The sequence below is a fragment of the Canis lupus genome, chromosome 25 (genome assembly GCF_011100685.1).
Source record: "Canis lupus familiaris isolate Mischka breed German Shepherd chromosome 25, alternate assembly UU_Cfam_GSD_1.0, whole genome shotgun sequence".
Classification (NCBI taxonomy): domain Eukaryota; kingdom Metazoa; phylum Chordata; class Mammalia; order Carnivora; family Canidae; genus Canis; species Canis lupus.
In genome coordinates, this window is record NC_049246.1 from 3,179,305 (window position 1) to 3,199,805 (window position 20,501).

The 20,501-nt window shown below is 38.1% G+C and overlaps 1 protein-coding gene across 2 annotated transcripts in view; it reads left to right on the forward strand.

Moving 5' to 3' along the window:
• TRPC4 (transient receptor potential cation channel subfamily C member 4) overlaps positions 1–18,355 on the forward strand; it is a 206,991-nt gene extending 188,636 nt beyond the window's left edge. The window contains exons 8-11 of one of the 2 annotated variants that reach the window (XM_038573176.1): positions 1,028–1,237; positions 13,871–13,912; positions 14,037–14,126; positions 16,505–18,355. In XM_038573176.1, coding sequence (XP_038429104.1) covers positions 1,028–1,237; positions 13,871–13,912; positions 14,037–14,126; positions 16,505–17,227 — 1,065 coding nt within the window. In that variant the 3' untranslated portion in view covers positions 17,228–18,355. The remainder of the gene's footprint in view (positions 1–1,027; positions 1,238–13,870; positions 13,913–14,036; positions 14,127–16,504) is intronic. The other variant, XM_038573177.1, reaches the window with a different exon arrangement.
• The last annotated feature ends 2,146 nt before the right edge of the window (positions 18,356–20,501 follow it).

A 20,501-nucleotide genomic window follows, 5' to 3' on the forward strand; every position in this document is an offset into this window, starting at 1 on the left:
ATATGCTGATTCCTGTAGAAAGCACAATCTGTCCAGTGTCTAGACGAAAAATCTCTATTGCTCAGAGTAGAAATGTGTATATAACACATCTATTCATTAGCACACAGCCACTTCGGAATATTAGAATGAAACATGGTCTAATGTTATTCTCCTACTCAGAAATCAGAGGTCTTCTTTCTAATATTAATGGGTTAAAATGAACTATTTTGAAATCCTAAAATGTATGTATGCTTAATTTCTACCACCTCCTACTTCCCAGATTTTTCTGCTTAAATCAGATTTGTGGCTAATTTAAGAGGGGACTGGCTGCCCTATCTCTGTCACAAATGTTAAGTTTTTCTAGGAAATAAATAAAGTGGAATGATTAATAATGATGAAAGGGATAGCTTCAGGCTTGCAGGCAGCAACTAACCATACTCCTCTCTCTGGTGCCATTTGGACAAGGTTATGTCAGGGTTCAATACTGTGTCAGAAATCCTATTCTACATTTGTTTGAGGAACTTCTCTCTGCATTTGTGCTTGTTGCCTAAAGGTGGACAAGAATCGTTCACATAGAAACATATCCAGTGAGACTTTTCCTGGAAACACCAGAAGGCTGAGCCATGAGCAGTCATGCAGGTGCCATTCACCTAGGCAGGGATTCAAGGCCTTGGGTAAGACATAAAGGCCTGTTTGTGGCCAAAATCTAGTGCAAGTGAGCTAATGCAAGTCTACAGTGCAGGAAATGAAAACTCATCTTCAAGTCATAACTGATCACTGCAGTCTCCTTAACACGGAGTTTTTTAAGATGTCAGTTTCACAGAAGGAAGGAAGGATAAAACCTGACAAGATTACTGTGACTCTTTACCAGGGTAAGCTGTCATCTGAAATGTTTAGATGACTATCCCCTGGAGTCAGCTTGGTTTTCCTAAGCAATTTAATGAATGTTCCAAGAGCTGCTCCAAGTCAAGTTACAGGCTCTCTGTGAGGTTTATCTCACCTCAGTAGTGAAGAAACCTGTCAGCAGTTGTCATATTCTCCCGTTCAGGACCATGCGGATATAGAATGGAAATTTGCTCGAACAAAGCTTTGGATGAGTTATTTCGAAGAAGGAGGTACTCTACCAACACCTTTCAATGTCATCCCGAGCCCCAAGTCTCTCTGGTACCTAATCAAATGGATCTGGACACACTTGTGCAAGAAAAAGATGAGAAGAAAGCCTGAAAGTTTTGGAACAATAGGGGTAAGAACACAGCATGTTAGTATTACCTTTTTTTTTTTAATTGTGTATTTGAATTTATTTAGATTGCTTGTTGGATATTTTTGCATTTTTAGCCTTTTTGTTTTTCCTGGTTGCATTTTGGTGACCATTTATTGCACAGCTGCCATGTCTGAGCCCCACTGGACATGGACGTCTCCTGGATCCACCACTGAAACTTGGGGAACTAGCTTGTTGGCCCTGATTTCTAGCTCATTTCAGAATTGCAACATCAGGTTATTGGTGGCATTCCTTATTCATTGTCTACTTCTCTCTCTTGGGATTGGAAGGGAAGATGGCTGTTCCAGTCATCTAGGCTCCTACACACAGTGTTTAATGTTTGGCAAAAATTTCCCAACTAAATGATTAAACAGGTATTACAATTTGAAAATGTTGTACCATGTTCAAACATAGTGACTTCAGAATATGTTGAATTGCTCAACATTTTGCTTCTACTCCCAATCATTTTAAATACCACGAAGCTGTGTTTCTTAAAAATGTTAGGACCACTCAGAGCCATGCTCCTGTTATACTGTAAGATTAAACTTCCTTTGGAAATTTCTTTCATGCTGGAAAGCAAGAGTTCAAGCGCTTCCATCAGAAGAGACAGCGACTTAGGTCTTTGTTCCAGCCAAAGCACTGACATGGGACAAATTATTCTTCATTTCCCTCTCACTTAATTTCCTACTTTTCAAAGTTCTCATAGTTATGTTTTGAGAATTCATATTCATAACATTCATTAGTCATTTTGAATGGCTCAGAGATACTGCTCTGGAAGTATTCTGCTATTTGAATCACCAAGTGATCCTAGTTACCTACTAAAATTTTTAAATTTGTTTTTAATTTTATTTAACATGGCTTTTGACTGCTAGCTGTCCTAAGTGATTCTTCTCACTCATTAACTTCGTTGCCTAGTAGGCATTGTTATCAGCATCAAACGGGGCTTTCTCTGCTGACAGTGGCATTGATTTTGCTGCCATGTCAGTAACATTTCTAATTTTAAAGAGAAATTGACTGGCAAGGGCGTATAGCAGAGAGGTGGTTAGGAGAAGTGGTTTTAAATTCTTTTTTTTTTTTTTTTTTTTTTTTTTTTTTTTTTTTTAAATTTTTATTTATTTATGATAGTCACAGAGAGAGAGAGAGAGAGGCAGAGACACAGGCAGAGGGAGAAGCAGGCTCCATGCACCGGGAGCCCGACATGGGATTCGATCCCGGGTCTCCAGGATCGCACCCTGGGCCAAAGGCAGGCGCTAAACCACTGCGCCACCCAGGGATCCCTGGTTTTAAATTCTTATAAATTCTTACCCCATCAACTTGGAGGACTAAAGTTTGGGCATATATCTGATCTTAGAAACTGAAGTTAAATTATGATGAAAACTTAGCCTGCAATCCTCATACTAATTGATAGACTTTACCACTAACTTTAGAAAGAATGTAATTATTTTACTCCAGATGTTTGATTTACTCCAGATGTTTTAAACCTAAAAAATAGGTTTAAATTATTTAAAACTGGGTGTAAAATAAATTTAATGACTTAGGTTTAATAAGCAGTTATTGCACACATTCCACATGCCAGCCAGGAAATGGGTGATGGGAGGAGGTAGAAAGGCATGCTTTCATCCTTGAGGGCATCATTTCTCATGTGGGAGATACAAATATGAGACCATATTACTATAGTACATGATATATAATATATTTAGCATTATAATATTGGTACATGCAAGATGCTGTGACAACAGTGTAAGAAATAATTAATATCTTCCATAAGATAAGCAGAAAAAGATTTCAGAGAAGCCAAACTCTGGTTACTGTCTTTCACATTAAGATACACTTGTCCTTTTTCACATCTTATTTTTAAATTCATAAGAAATTTATTTAATCAATCCCTGAAAAGATATTAATGATTAATACAGTTCTATGCTATTTCTCATAGGAGTATTTTGATTTTTTTATTTAAAAATTTTATTTATTTATTCATGAGAGACACACAGAGACAGACACATAGGCAATGGGGAAGCAGGCTCCCTGTGGGGAACCTTATGAGAGACTAGATCCGGGGACCCCAGGATCACACCCTGAGCCAAAGACAGATGCTCAAACACCGAGCCACCCAGGTGTCCCAGGAGTATTTTTATTTCTTTTTGTTTTGTTTGTATTTCATTGTGGTTTTGATTTGTATTTCCCTGATGGCAAGTGATGCGGAGCATTTTCTCATGGGCTTGTTGGCCATGTCTATGTCTTCCTCTGTGAGATTTCTGTTCATGTCTTTTGCCCATTTCATGATTGGATTGTTTGTTTCTTGGGTGTTGAGTTTAATAAGTTCTTTATAGATCTTGGGTACTAGCCCTTTATCTGATACGTCATTTACAACTATCTTCTCCCATTCTGTAGGTTGTCTTTTAGTTTTCTTGACTGTTTCTTTTGCTGTGCAGAAGCTTTTTATCTTGATGAAGTCCCAATAATTCATTTTTTCCTTTGTTTCTCTTGCCTTCATGGATGTATCTTGCAAGAAGTTGCTGTGGCCAAGTTCAAAAAGGGTGTTGCCTGTGTTCTCCTCTAGGATTTTGATGGATTCTGTCTCACATTTAGATCTTTCATCCATTTTGATTTCAAAAGAGTTTCTGGCTCCAAAATAAAGATAACACACAAATAAATTTGTCCTTAATAGTTTAATTTTAGTGAATAGCAGAGAGAATCTTGGGTTTTAAGATGCCACGAAACTTGTAACACGATATGGGGCCCTGCTCTAATATTTTAAGAGATCCATCTGTGCTGCCACCAAAATAATAGAAAACCCCTCAAAGAATTTAACTTCCAAATCCCCCGTCAGGCTCCCCAGAATCCTCCCACTGTTGACACATTGTTAGGAATATGTTACCAACATTTCTTAGATGCAAAGAAGGGCTTAACATTCATTTGGGATTTCCTATTAAAGCAGTGATTCATGCCTTTCAGAGAGAGAGGGTAAATGGCTTAAGCTAAAAAGCTTTCTTTTCTGTACATTACTGGTCCCCAGAAAACCACATTTCTTTTTATGTCTCTATCTCTAAATTTGAATATTTTGATCCAAGCCTATGCACAGAAAGAGAATTCACAATTAACTGTGTGACCTCAAACCATTCCTTTCTCCTTAGCTACATATATCATACTAACCTTTGGTAATGGATATTTTTATGCTTTGGGAATTTATGACAAACTAAATAAACACTGTGAGTCTTCTCTGTCTTCTCTACCTTCATCCCACTCTCAGTCCTCCCTTTTCATCAAGGTAAGGCTTTGAGCGAACACCAGCCTAATCAAACTCAATACTACAAATTTACTGTTTGTCTAGATTGCATTTCCAGGATAGGGAGGACATAGTATTTTGGTTTGCATACTTATATTTGAGTTTTAGACATGTAGATTTTAGAAGGAAATAAATAATAGGTATTACTTATAAAGAAAAATATGAGATAAAGGAAAAGGATATTCAGAAGGTTGGGTAATATTAATAGAAGAGTTAAATGAAAAAATAATGCCAAAAAGTAATTGATTCTGCTGTGAACTTATTTTAATTTGGTTAATCCTCTTGACAGTTCATTAGTGGAGACAAATGAAGACAAGGAGATATACACATTGTCATTAATTAAAAGGTGACTTTGAAGTACCAGTGACAATCACTCTGTATAACCAAGGTATGGCTTAGAATATCGCATTACACTTCAAAGGGACCATAGAAATCATTTAGCTCAACCGCTTCCTCTCAAAGAGAACTTATTTACCATGCCCAGTGTCCCTTGGTGACAGCTGGGGGAAAACCGGGTCTTTTGTTTCCCAAATCAATGTGCTTTCTGTCACCCTCCGTCTTGATTCCCTGAAAAATCTAATAATGATGCAAAGATGCCTTCCATGTTGAAAACGTATGTATCTTTACATTTTTCTCCATAGCTCTTGCAGATCCTATCATTGTTTTCAGCTCCCTCTCAGATTCTTGTATCTCAAAACCTTCCTTTCACAGGCTGGCTTACCTTCTGTTTGCATCTCAACTGGTTTATATTTAGGCCACATTTTGAAGCAGAATTTTGATGCTAAACTGAAGATAGAGTTTATGCAGTCTGAGGCATTTTCTCTAACCTTCCCGACTTGTGATTCACTTGTTACCCAGCAGCTGCCCAAGTGTCACACTGGTGCTCCTTCCCTTCTCATGCCCAGGCAGATCCTGCAACCAGTACTCTTCAGGGTGGCTGCACTGGCCACTTTGCCCAGCATTGGTGATTTTATCTTGCTATTTATGGCTTCTGGGCAATACTGATACAGCTAGCCCTGAAAACTCATTAATTTTTTTTAACTTTGGACTTCCTTTACCGGTGATTGGGAGATCCAGATAAATTAACCTTTCATTTGGAATGCTTTAAAGGGGGAAACATAAATGAAGTAGAAATACTTTATTGAACAAAACCTTCATTGTAGAAAACAAACCCATTGTTGAGAAATGTCTTGTCTCTGGGAAATTATGAAAATCCCACCAAATAGGCAGCCTATTAAGAGGTCAATAAAATAAAAAACATGTAGCTTTTGGTTTTAATATTATTACTTGTCCAGTTTTTAGCTTAACCCCATTTTATCAGCAAACTCTCCTCTCCATATTAAAACACTGGTTTAAAATCTTTAAAAAAAAAGGGCAGCCCCGGTGGCGCAGCGGTTTAGCGCCGCCTGCAGCCCAGGGTGTGATCCTGGAGACCCTGGATCAAGTCCCACGTCAGGCTCTCTGCATGGAGCCTGCTTCTCCCTCTGCCTGTGTCTCTGCCTCTCTCTCTCTCTGTGTCTCTATGAATAAATAAATAAAATATTTAAAAAAAAATAAAACACTGGTTTGTAGTGTTTTAATTTTAATTCTAGTGCATGTTAGAATTATCGGGAATCTCTATTTTAACAAACATTTCCTTGTAACTCTAATTAGAAACTCCTGTTGAATAAAGCACTGTTATCTAGCACAGCTTTTTAAATGCAAACAAAATCGACATTTGTACTTACTGTTCAAGAGGTCCAGATCATTTAATTAAAATAAAAAGATGTTGATGCCAAAGTATTTAATTAATATGAAGCATTTCAATGCCATAAACCAGGTTTCTAAGATGGAATGCTTAATAGGTCAATATGCTGAACTAAAAAATGTGAAGTCTTTTGACAAAACTATAAGAAATGATTTTAACTCCCTTAGACTGATGTTTTCTACTTTCTGGTTTTCTCTGGAGCACAACATAGTGAGGAAGATATGAAACACCATGTCTGTTAGGGCCATGTAGCATCAATTAGCTCTGGGAACTACAGATGGAATACTCTTGCCTTACCAGTTGCACAGACATACATTCAGTTAAGTCACTGCAAGAGAATTAGAAACAGTGAACGGATTAGCACCAGCTATCATCACTAAAGGAAAAGTGCCAATAGTACATGCTTTTCACACTGTATTTTTAGTGATAATTTATCAAAATATATTGTTGCTTAATCTTCATGACTTTCAGTAGTCCTAACAACAAATCTTACAGATGTGATAGTATTCATCCATGAGTACCCTCTGAATCCCTAATTTACTGCTATAAAATTTGCTTCCAGGACCTCTTGATGAAGTTTACTTTCCGAGGTAGGAATGTGGAAGAATGAATTATTTGATATTCTTGGTGTTTCAAGAGTGAAACCCTGAATATTTGGTTTGACAAGATGACATTCAAGGATTTTGTGTTGTTGCTTTTTAGATGCTTGGAAAGGATGCTTATAGAGAGCAGTATGTAGCTCCATCTATAAATGAGCCAAACTGCAATTATTAAAAGGAGTTCACATCTTGGAATGTCCCCTTGCCTTTTTACTCACTTTTAAAAGGAGAAGAACACAGCAAGCTGCATCCCTTAAAGAATTCACCAAGCAAAGCAAAGGATAAAGGGCATAATTCATGGGCTCAATATCAGTGATAGACCAAAACTAGAGGGGAAGTGAGAAAGCTGGGCACTGACGATTGACTGCAGGGAAGCGGCTATGTGAGGTGAGCCTGACATTCCACATGGTGGACCTGCAGACAACCAGAGATAGAATGAGGAAATGTCACAGCTGATTCCCCAGAGCCCTTTCTTTCAGAGCTGCAAAACCCTTCCTGCTCTAAAGCAACCTGACACTTCTGAGGAAATGCAGAGTTCACTCATGGCAGCAGAGGTTCCTTTAGTCTTTTCCTTGATCATTGGTTCTGTGATCCAATACTGCCCTATCTTGTCCCAGCTAATCAAGAGGAACCTGCAAAGGGTGAGGTTGGCCAGTGTGGCACACAGGTGTGCCTTGGGCACCCACGTGGAAAACCACCCTGCTAAGGAACATTCTGCACACGGTGCTAGGTTTCTGACATAATTTGCAAAGAAAACTGCTAACTTAAAATGCATATTTTTTCCAAAATATTAAATTATTTTTATGAACACAGATTGGTCCATTCTGTTCCCAGTGATTTCCAGCAATAATTACAAGATGTAATACCCTCCCCTATGAGAGGAAATTCTTTTGACGGTCAATTGATCTTTACCCAGCAAAAAGATAGCAAGCATACTAGGGATTGTTGATGGTAATTCTACTGTATAATGCTTAATAATGTCACTAATTGGGCAGCTCAGGTGACTCAGCAGGTTGGCGCCGCCTTCAGCCCGGGGCGTGACCCTGGAGACCCGGGATCGAGTCCCGCGTTGGGCTCCCTGCATGGAGCCTGCTTCTCCCTCTGCCTGTCTTTGCCTCTCTCTCTCTCTCTCTGCCTTTCATGAATAAATAAATAAAATCTTAAAAAAAAAATACCATGGAGAGTTGGAACAAATCATCTTGCGATTTATGTAGAATCAGAAAAGACCCCAAATAGCCAGGGGAATATTAAAGAAAACCAGAGCTGGGGGCATCACAATGTCAGATTTCAGGTTGTACTACAAAGCTGTGATCATCAAGACAGTGTGGTACTGGCACAAAAACAGACACATAGATCGATTGAACAGAATAGAAAACCCAGAAATGGGCCCTCAACTCTATGGCCAACTAATATTTGACAACGCAGGAAAGACTATCCACTGGAAAAAGGACAGTTTCTTCAATAAATGATGTTGGGAAAATTGGACAGCCACATGCAGAAGAATGAAACTAGACCATTTTCTTACACCAGACACAAAGATACACTCAAAATGGATAAAAGATCTAAATGTGAGACAAGAATCCATCAAAATCCTAGAGGAGAACACAGGCAACACCCTTTTTGAACTTGGCCACAGCAACTTCTTGCAAGATACATCCATGAAGGCAAGAGAAACAAAAGCAAAAATGAATTACTGGGACTTCATCAAGATAAAAAGCTTCTGCACAGCAAAAGAAACAGTCAAGAAAACTAAAAGACAACCTACAGAATGGGAGAAGATATTTGCAAATGACATATCAGATAAAGAAAGGGCTGGTACCCAAGATCTATAAAGAACTTATTAAACTCAACACCCAAGAAACAAACAATCCAATCATGAAATGGGCAAAGGACATGAACAGAAACCTCACAGAAGAAGACATCGACATGGCCAACAAGCACAGGAGAAAATGCTCCGCATCACTTGCCATCAGGGAAATACAAATCAAAACCACAATGAGATACCACCTCACACCAGTGAGAATGGGGAAATTAACAAGACAGGAAACAACAAATGTTGGAGAGGATGTGGAGAAAGGGGAACCCTCTTACACTGTTGGTGGGAATGTGAACTGGTGCAGCCACTCTGGAAAACTGTGTGGAGGTTCCTCAAAGAGTTAAAAATAGACCTGCCCTACGACCCAGCAATTGCACTGCTGGGGATTTACCCCAAAGATACAGATGCAGTGAAACACCGGCACACCTGCACCCCAGTGTTTCTAGCAGCAGTGTCCACAATAGCCAAACTGTGGAAGGAGCCTCGGTGTCCATCGAAAGATGAATGGATAAAGAAGATGTGGTCTATGTATACAATGGAATATTCCTCAGCCATTAGAAATGACAAATACCCACCATTTGCTTCAACGTGGATGGAACTGGAGGGTATTATGCTGAATGAAGTTAAGTCAGTCGGAGAAGGACAAACACTATATGGTCTCATTCATTTGGGGAATATAAAAAATAGTGAAAGGGAATAAAGGGAAAGCAGAGAAAATGAGTGAAAATATCAGAGAGGGTGACAGAGCATGAGAGACTCCTAACTCTGGGAAGTGAACAAGGGGTTGTGGAAAGGGAGGTGGGCAGGGGATTGGGGTGACTGTATGATGGGCACTGAAGGGGGCACTTGAGGGGATGAGCACTGGGTATATGCTATATGTTGGCAAATTAAACTCCAATAAAAAAAATAAAAATAAATTGGCCAAAAAGTGGAACGCTGACGACACCAAATGCTAGTAAGGATATGAAGCAATAGGAACTCTCATCTGTTGCTAATGGGAATACATAAGGGTAAGTTACTCTGGAAGACAGTTTGACAGTTTTTTGCAAAACTAAATATATTCTTACCATACAATCTAGCAATCGCACTCCTTGGCATTTACACAAAGGAGTTGAAAACATATGTCCATACAAATCTTGCACAAGGATGTTTATAGCAACTTTATTCATAATTGCCCAAACTTGGAAGCAGCTAAGATGTCCCTCAGTAGGTGAATGGATAAGTTATGGTACATCCAGACATTTGAGTATTGTTTACTCAGTGATAAAAAGAAATGAGCTATCAGGGCATGCAAAGACCTAGAGAAACCTAGTCTCCATATTACCAAGTTAAAGCAGGCAATCTGAAAAGACTATGTACTATATGATTCCAGCTGTATAATTCCAACTATAATATAATATATTCTGAGGAAGAGGCCAAATTATGGAGACAGTAAAAAGATTAGTGATAGGCAGAGATTGAGGTGGTGGGGGCAGGGAAAGGAGAGATAAATAGGCAAGGAAGAAGATTTTTAGGGTAATTAAAATACTCTATAGGAGACCATAATGATGGATACATGTCTTTATACTTTTGTCCAAACCCATGGGGTATACAATATGTAAACAGTAATGTAAACTATGAATTTTGGGTGATTATGATGTATCAATGTAGGTTAATCAATTGTAACAGTGTACCACTTGGGTTAGGGATGTTGATAATAGGAGAAGCGATGTGTGTGTGAGTAGGGGACTATATGGGAAATCTCTGTACCTTCCACTCAATTTTGCTCTGAACCTTAAATTGCTCTAAAAAAATGAGCCTTAATAAAACAAAAATGCCTACAGAATTTGCACGACATCTATCCATATTTAGTAAAACCATCCCCTCACCCTATTACTTAAATACAAATTTACTTTCACACCTCTACTGTCTAGGTCAAAAACATTCAAATCTTTTGCTAAATAAATGCTGTCCTCAAGCATGAAATGCCAAGCAAATCACACAAAGAGAGACAAGTACATCTTCTTTGACTTCTCTGGGGTAATCCTGATATGTGTCAAATTATCCACAAGTTTTATGAGTGAAGAATATTTTTTAGAACCTGTGTTAAATCATGTTATTAATTGCAAAGGGCAAAAAGAAAAAAGAAAAAGGAAAGAGGACGTTAACTAGCTAGTTAACATTAGTGATAGATGTCTTAAATCTCTTCTCTCATTTAATCTTCAAAATCATCGGTCTTTGCCTTGCAAAAAAAAAATGGGAATGGGAGAGGACCTCCAGATAATTCCTTATTTAGGCTCAGCCCCCTTCAAACCCAGGTGACCCCTAAGTACATATTCTTAAAGTGACACCCCAACACCTCTCAGAAAGTATGAAAGTAGACATGTGGGCATGTAGTAATGGTCGATGGGAATCAGTTCTATGGTGCTGAAAATGAGAAATCACATAGACATGAGAGATACCTGAGCTGCATAATTTAGTGGCCATCATTTGGTGAATTTATTATTCATTTTTGTTTTCAATACTCAGAAGATGGTTAGCTTCATCTGTTATTTTCCTAGGACATTGAAGTTCAGTTGGCTGATAGAATCTCACAAGACTAAAGATAGTTGCGTAGTATTACCATGTGGGTGTGGAAGAGCAGTGGTTGGCAAAAACAATGAACTATATTAACTCTGATTAAATCTGGGCTATAGGATAGCTCCTGAAAGTTATCATAGGGAATTTAAACTGTGTTCTCTCTTTCTGTCAGACTATTTTGCTTCTTAAAAAATTTTTCCCCAGAAAAATCAATCTCAAGATTAGTTTTTAAAGTGTAATCTTTGGTCTTTTTTATATTCGTATTAAAATTTCTAAATTTGTTTATGAATAGGTTCTGCTGAAGAAAAGACAGTCTGTGCTCTTTTCAGTACTAAGATGCATCATGAGAGTTTTCACTTATTACTCAATAATTTTCTGATTCTGTTATTCTTAGCTTTAATTTTGCATTAAGGAAGTTTAAAGTTAAATCTTGACTTCAGATTGCTCTCTTCTCACTACTTTTTATTGGCTTTTTTTGCCCAAAATAGAATAGCAAAATGCTGTAGAAGCCCAAAGTAATCAAACTTGAGTTGACTAAATTCTACACTAAATTCAAAGTTTCTATCTACTTAAATCATGCAATATGGGTCTCCTGTACAATATTTGTAGTGAAAGTGTTAAAGAATTTGGTACACAGCTTGCTTTAGTATTTGTGTCCACTTGAAGTAAATTTAAAGAGATCTGGAAGGCTTGTTTCATTACAGAGTGTTTTTTGTTTTGTTTTTTTTGAATTCAGCTGAGCTATGTCTCAATAGGAGTCATATACCTCCATCTTGTGGCTCAGTCGTAAAATTCCCATGCTATCTATATTTTTTCCAAGATATCCTGATTTTGTAGTAAGTTTCAAATTCCCAGTCTTTTAGTGAATAGCATAATTACATTGAAAATGTGTTTAAGATTCAGGTAAAAATGAATGGTATTTAAATAATTAATGGCTTTTAGGAAGTTAAGCATTATCTCAACTGTTCCTAAAAGTCACTAATAATCATGCAACACAAATCTATTCTCTTGGCCAGTGAAAAAGCCTTTCTTCCTATTCCCTAAAGTGAAAAAAGAGTTTCTTTTGCATTATTTTTTTCCTAATTTCATTTCACAGTGATGCATTCACAACTCTTTTTGGAATTCCATTTTATTGGACTAGGTATTTAGTAAGGAACAAGATCAAAAGGTTTATTTAAACCCTGGATATGTTATTGCTTTGCTTTCTCACAAGCTACTAAATTCATTCCTTTATTAGAGAAATATTTTTATTTTAGATTAATCTGGTCAGTTTTCTTTCTTAAGAATCAATACTGACATTTATTCAACATGCACAAAATGGGGATTATGATAGTTCTTTCTTTAGAATACTCATGAAATCTGCAATTATATATTTTAGTGTCGTTTATTATTTAACTCAATTTATTGTGGACTTTTCTTTTAATCGTTAATCATCCTCTCCCTGCATTCTGCATTCCAGAATCACTACTCTGTGCTAACTCTGGCTGTACTCTCAAATGATCTTTTCAAAAGGACAGCTGAGACTTATGTTTATTTTTTAAAATGATGAATTTATGAGCCCTGTGTTTGAATAGAATCTTATTATTTGTCAAATCCAGCCATCTAATGAAAGAGGCAATCCCTCTTATTGTACATCTGATTGAACTTAGTGTTGGGGAGGTTAGTGGTCTAGCACTGTTCCTGATTACATGTTGCATATCATGGCTAAATTCTCAATCTTGCTAGGCTGATACTCATGAAGACCTTCATATTGTTATAATGTGAACTTCTTACTGTAATGAATTTTTGTTTTTATTCCTTTTTTTTTTAATTTGATATGTCTCATCCGTGTCTCAGAATTATTTCAAGTGATTTGGGGTACATGTTAATTAGGATTTTCTAATTCTCTGTCACCTTCTATTAAAAGAACAAGTTCCCATCATTGTTCATTGTCTCTATGTTAATTGCCTCAGAGATTATAGCCTTGCACTTTGTTGTTTTGGTTCATTCATTCTTTTGAGTCATGTTGTCGTGCCCCAGATCGCGAATCCGAGAAACCCCCGAGGAGCCGCCCCGATGCAAACACACGGGCCTGGGTCCAGGTGCGCCCGACGCAGGGAGCAGGGACCTGGCCCCCGAGGCTAAGAGGCGCCGCAGCTCTACGGGGCCCGGGGCCCGCGGGACTGTCCATGGGCGGAAAGTTGCCCGGTCCCGTGGGCCCGCACGCAGGGGCCCCGCGTGGCCCCTTACCCCGCAGCAGCCCCGGATCCGCGCGGCTTCGGGGCACAAGGCGGGGCTGCGTGGCTGCGGGCCGGGGCCGGGGCCGGGGCCGGGAGGGGTGCCCGGCGGCTCGACAGGGTGGGCAGCGCCGTGGGCAGTAAGCAGGGCCTGTGGGGTCGCGGGGGGGGGGGGGGGGGGGGCGGGGCCGCACCGAAGGGAGCCGGTCCTGCTGCTCCGCCAGGCCTGGGACTTCGGTTCAACGTCCTGGGTCCCACAATGTGACGCACTCTAGCTATTGTTCATTGTCTAGTAAAATTTTCACTTTGGAGAAGTGAAGAAAAATATATTCTCCATTAAAAGAACAATGAATTATTTTCCAAAATGGTAACATATCACTCTGAGAAGTAAATGCCTCTTCCCTTTTCAGAGGCGGGCTGCTGATAATTTGAGGAGACATCACCAATATCAAGTAAGATATTCTATTGTATCTTGAAATTTGCATTAAAATGAAGTCCAGTCTCCTCTTCAGAACTGACTCAAAAGAAAAATCATATTTATGCATTGAATATCCATTGTGTTTTGACGTGTCTCAGGAGGTCATGAGGAACCTGGTGAAGCGATACGTTGCTGCAATGATCAGAGATGCCAAAACTGAAGAAGGTTTGACAGAAGAGAACTTTAAGGTAATCATTTTCATCCTCATCACCAAGAGGGTTCTGCAGAGCATAACACCAGACACAGCACATTTAAAATCAGAACTGGAAACTCAGCCATGTGTTCCAGCAAGCCCATGTGTCTTCTCCTCCTCCTCCTCCTCCTCCTCCTCCTCCTCCTTCTTTCTTCTTTTTCTTTTTCTTCTTCTTCTTCTTCTTCTTCTTCTTCTTCTTCTTCTTCTTCTTCTTCTTCTTCTTCTTCTTCTTCTTCTTCTTCTTCTTCTTCTTCGATTTATTTATTTTAGAGAGAAAAAGTGAGGGAGGGAAAGCAGAGAGAGAGAGAGAGAGAGAGAAAATCTCAAGGTAGACTCCCCACCAAGCACAGAGCCCAACATAGGGCTGGATCCCACAACCCTGAGATTATGACCTGAGGAGCCAAAATTAAGAGCCAGATGCTTAACTGACTGAGCCACCCAGGCACTCCTTCTTACTTTTAAATTCAAGGCTATTTACGTGGTTATTTTTTAAGTGGTGAAATTTCTTCTCAAAATAGATTGTAAGAATTTTTAACCTTCAGCATGGAGGGGACTTACAGTTGGATGCAGAGAAAATCCTAATGGCAAGTGGCATTTGGACTTGCTGATCCTAGTAACATCCTAATGAGCTTTAGTTTTTGAAATTTCAGTCTTATATTTGAACCTGAAACATTTAGTAACTAAGATGCTAAAAACAATAACAAAAGCCCTCTTTATGCCCTGCACAGCTTTGGTAGCAGAAATTAGGTAGCAGAAAGGTTTGCCCTTAATTATAGCTTACAAACTTAGCCTTTTTCCCTGAGTTTTAATTTTATCAGAAGAGGTAGGTGGAATACCTGTAATATATACGCTTGCATCATGTGTATAAAATACCTTTGCTATTTTGCCTGAGTTCTTAAAGGTTTTGGAAGAATGAGCAAAGTCAATACTATCTTACAGGCAAAAACAAATGAGTAAAAGAAACCCTGCAGAAGACTCTTTAACAGTGAAAAGCAGCAGATCTGACAAGAGAATAAAGATAAGCAGCTGGTGAGGCAAGAAGGTAGATGAATTGCAAAATGGAAAGCACAGATTGAAAGTTGTCCAGCATTCCAAATGTTCTTTGCAACCACAACATCCAAGTTTTGTAGTTAAATAATCCATGGTGCTTTGGGAGATAGGCTGGAGGCAGAAGGCCCCCAGGAAAGCCATCATTAGAATAGGACTGAGAATTCAGTTGTCCAAGAAGATAAAAGTAAAGGATGAATCTATGAAAGGTTGTCTGATCTAAAGCAATTTGCAAGATTTAGTAACTGACCCAGATGCTGAAATAAATTCAACTCCAAGGTAGTAAACAATAGAAGGTAATTGCTAACTCTTGGAAGGCTAGACTCCGCTTTAATTATTTTATTTTAGATAGCTCTCTGAACAGCAGAATGTGCTAATATTAAAAATCTCCTAAAAATGCATCCCCGAGAGAATGAGAGGTGACTTGAAAGTAGATGAAAATTTTGGAGAAGAAGGATTTGAAACTGTAGTCCCACAGAAATCCAGTATACTCTTGTTTCTTTTTGCATCAACCTGAGGAAGTCTCCTTGTTACTACTGAGCTCCAACAGGGAAATAGGAGGGTGTCAAAATGATTCATGTGCCAGAGAGAGAACCGAAGCACAGTGGAATCCTAGCTCTTAAAAATGAGTGAAAACTGGGACATCTAGGTGGCTCAGTGGTTGATTGTCTGCCTTCGGCTCAGGTGGTGATCCTGGGGTCCTGGGATAGAGTCCCCCATCAGGCTTCCCATAGGGAGCCTGCTTCTCCTTCTGCTTATGTCTTTGTCTGTCATGAATAAATAAATAAAATCTTCTAAAAAATGAGTGAAAACCCATTAGAGCCATATATGAAATGTGCTCATGATGTTTCCTGATGTGTATCTGTTTAGTCATTTTACATTTGTGTATGTGAATTAAAATCACTTTTAATTATTTTTATTTTATTATTTTTTATCCTTTTACTTTATTGGAGTTCAGTTTGCCAACATACAGCATATCACCCGGTGCTTATCCTGTCAAGTGCCCACATCAGTGCCCATCACCCAGTAACCCCAACCCCCCCACCCACCTCCTTTTCCACTACCCCTTGTGTGTTTCCCAGAGTTAGGAGTCTCTCATGATTTGTCACCCTCACTGATATTTTCACTCATTTTTTTCTCCTTTCCCCTTTATTTCCTTTCACTATTATTTATATTCCCCAAATGAATGAGACCATATAATGTTTGTCCTTCTCCGGCTGACTTACTTCACTCAGCATAATACTCTACAGTTCCATCCACATTGAAGCAAATGGTAGGTATTTGTCATTTCTAATGGCTAATATTCCATTTTACATTTCCACTTAGGAACTAAAGCAAGACATTTCCAGTTTCCGCTTTGAAGTCCTGGGTTTACTACGAGGAAGCAAATTCTCGACGGTACAGTCAGCTCAGGCTTCGAAGGAGCCCTCCAATTCCGCCGACTCCGATGAAAAGAGTGATAATGAAGGTAGTAGCAAGGACAAGAGAAAGAACTTCAGCCTGTTTGATTTAACCACTCTGATTCACCCCCGATCAGCAGCAATTGCCTCCGAAAGACACAACATCAGCAATGGCTCTGCCCTGGTGGTGCAAGAGCCCCCCAGGGAGAAGCAGAGAAAAGTGAATTTTGTGACCGATATAAAAAATTTTGGGTTGTTTCATAGACGATCAAAACAAAACGCTGCTGAGCAAAATGCAAACCAAATCTTTTCTGTTTCAGAAGAAGTTACTCGTCAACAGGCCGAAAGACCACTGGAGAGAAATATTCAACTGGAATCCCGAGGATTGGCTTCACGGGGTGACTTGAACATCCCTGGTCTCAGTGAACAATGTATATTAGTGGACCATCGAGAAAGGAATACGGACTGCCTGGGTTTACAGGTGGGCAAGAGAGTGTGTTCCTTCAAGTCAGAGAAGGTGGTGGTGGAGGACACTGTTCCCATAATACCAAAGGAGAAGCATGCAAAGGAAGAGGACTCTAGTATAGACTATGATGTGAACCTCACAGACACAGTCACCCATGAAGATTATGTGACCACAAGACTGTGATACTTGAAGGCAGAAGCATGGGTTATATGTATACATATTTGCCATAGTGCTCTGGGTAGGGGGAGATGTTTGAAGTAAACTAGCAAACGCTAACTTCCACTTTATAGCATTTATCAACTGTGGCATATTAACGTGTAACATGTTTAAATAAGGCAAAGGCTATCAAAAACCCTGGTTTTGTAGCCAGCTTTTGCTTTCACAATTTGTTTTACCATTTTTTGTTGTTGTTGTTGATAAATAAACCTTGTATTCTTGTACTGTTGCAATAATCCACAGGAAGTTTTTAGCTCTCTTTCTCAACTAAAACAAATGCAACTTATTTCATGTGGTAGTGGACTCCTATCATAGATACTTTTATGTGCAAAAAAATGATGGAGCTGAGATATTAGAGCTTTTCATAATTTTTTAAGCTCTCTAGAGATGGTTCCTCATCAAGGGCTTTTCGGTAGCCCTACAGTTTGGCTTTAATACACAATATTCCCAAATTATTTCTTCACATATAAAATAATTACAAATTAAAGCAAGCAAGCCTTCTTCTCATGGAGTCATGATCAAACTCCCTCTCAAAATGAAAGTCAAATGCACTTGGAGTTTTAGGTTGCCCAGTTTTTCCTTTCAGTAAGTAAAATAAATGTCTGTCTTAATAAATATTGATGATTGATTATTTTTAATGAGATTTGGTCATGACAAAAGTTTTATTTAAGTTTTTTTTAATGACCTTTTTTACGTTCAAATGCTGGTCAGTACAAATACCAGGCTTGGTGAATAACAGAATTTCAAAATGTGGCAAACGTTCTCAGCACTAGAAAAGAATAACAATGAATTAGAATAGTTAATGCACCTCCAATGAAGCCAGATGATTGCATTCTCATAATATCCAGATGAAAATAAATTCATCCTAAAGCCTAAATCTAAGCAAAGTTATTTTCAATCAGTGTGACATTGTTGCCAATTCAAAATAAGTACAAACACCTAATAGTTTCCTCATCTTCTGCCCAGTGACTGGTACATATTTTATTTATTTATTTATTTATTTTTATTTATGATAGTCACAGAGAGAGAGAGAGAGAGGCAGAGACATAGGCAGAGGGAGAAGCAGGCTCCATGCACCGGGACCCCGACGTGGGATTCGATCCCGGGTCTGCAGGATCGCGCCCTGGGCCAAAGGCAGGCGCTAAACCGCTGCGCCACCCAGGGATCCCTGGTACATATTTCTTTAAAATTAAAATCACCCCAAATCATTATTAATTTTAGCAGCAGCTGTAGATATAAAGCTTTCCCTTAAGGGATAACATTCTTAATTATTGTTTCTTCTGTTGTTTTCAATGTAATCTAGCTTATATTACACTTACTCACTGAACCACTAAAAAGAAAATGTTTTTACCTGATATAAAAGGGCACTGGCAACTTCATAAAGTTTACATTATGTAGCTTGTGTCTATTTAAGCCACCATGGAAATAGAAGTTCCTTCACCACATGCAATTAGCATTTATTTCAAATTGATAGAAAGATGCTGAGTTCATTTTACATGAGAAATTACCTCCATGGACTAGACAAATTGCACATGATTTAGCATTGACCCAAAACTGTATAGTATTACAAAACCCAGTTTCTGATTATGATATATTGAAAATAAGGAATAATAGCAGTAACAGTGCCAGCCACTGTTCTCTGTGCAATGCAAGTATTAACATGTATGTAACTACTCACAACAATCCTCTGAAGAAACTACTGTTCTTATTCCCACTTTTTAGACAAAACAGAAGTAAGAACTGATTAGGTGAAGGTTCACAGCTAATGAATGGATCTCTGATGGATCCTCCAGGGCCATGCCGTAACTACTATATGTGTGTGCTGCCTCTCAGAAAACATCAACAAGACCAAGCAAAAACTGTGCACATATAAAGGCTACTATTGCTGCTTTTGAAATGGTATATTTTGAGAGAAAATGAATTTAGTAAACTCCATAAATCTGTGTTCCCTCCTTTATAGCAAGAGAGTGCAGAAAATTAAAGACATATGTCATTCTTTAGACTCAATCAAATTATAGAAATTAGATTTATATAATCTAATTATAGATTAGATTTGGCCTGGTAGGTTTGAAGACGCACAATAGGGCTAGTGCATATTCCCACTACATCAAGTGCACCTTAATCTCAAGTATGTTAGGACTCACAATAAGCCCTGGGCAGTGTGAAATACCCAATGATTCTAAGTCAGACATACAGTAGTAAGGGAACATAGACTTATTCTCGACATTTGGGGTATTTTCCAATGATTCCATTTTGCTGCTTCTGTTATTAATCTTTTCCAAAGTAAAAATCATATACATCACCATTATACATGCTTTACCAAGATTTAATTTCAAATGTCCTCTGTTCTTTAAAATAACACCACCAACAATAAAAGAAACAATAAAAAAATGTTCCCAACAGTTTTTTATATCAAGGGTTAGGATGCTGGTATTTTCCAGGTAAACATGATGATAACAGAGGGATTTACTTGGAGCCAATAACACTGTGCTTCCCATGTTCTGAAAATGATGGTTTTTAACAACCTTCAGATGTCACTGACAGATGCATTTATGAGTTTAAACAAAATATTGGGTATTGTTCGTACAATATGTTCTAGGATTGAACATTATTCTTTTTTTTGGATTGAACATTATTCTAAATATGTAGTGACATTAAGTAGCATTAATGAAGATGAACAGTAGGGAAAGAATAAAACATAAAACAGGATTGCAAATAGAAGGATGGTATTTTTTGAGGTCTTTAAATGAGTAATTTGGGGTTTCCTTTCATTTCCATTCATATTTATATGAAAATAAATTCCTAAACACCAAAGAGAGGTTTGAAATCACACCTTCATTTGTATAAATAATGTTTCTTATGTTTCATGTCCTTCCGACCTTGCTCACTTTTACTTATTTATTTATTGCCAGGGTTAGGTGGAAGAATGTCTATAAAATTCAGCTTAACTTTAACAAAACTAGGTTATATTCACAGTACTTGATCTATTTTGGAAAACCCATTTACAAGAAAAAATGTTATGAAGATTACCTCACCATTTGTGATAGAGGTATTCCTGAATTCTGTGTAAATAATTCTGTATTAACTTCAGTAGGGAAACTGACTATGTAAAAAAAAGAAAAAAAGAAAAAAATGGTAGTGAATTATTTTGTAAAATGATTAATTATTTTTCAATGTGATAATCATTCTCAAAATGTAACTGTTTCTTAAGTTGGATATTTGTATATCAAATTTTCTTAAA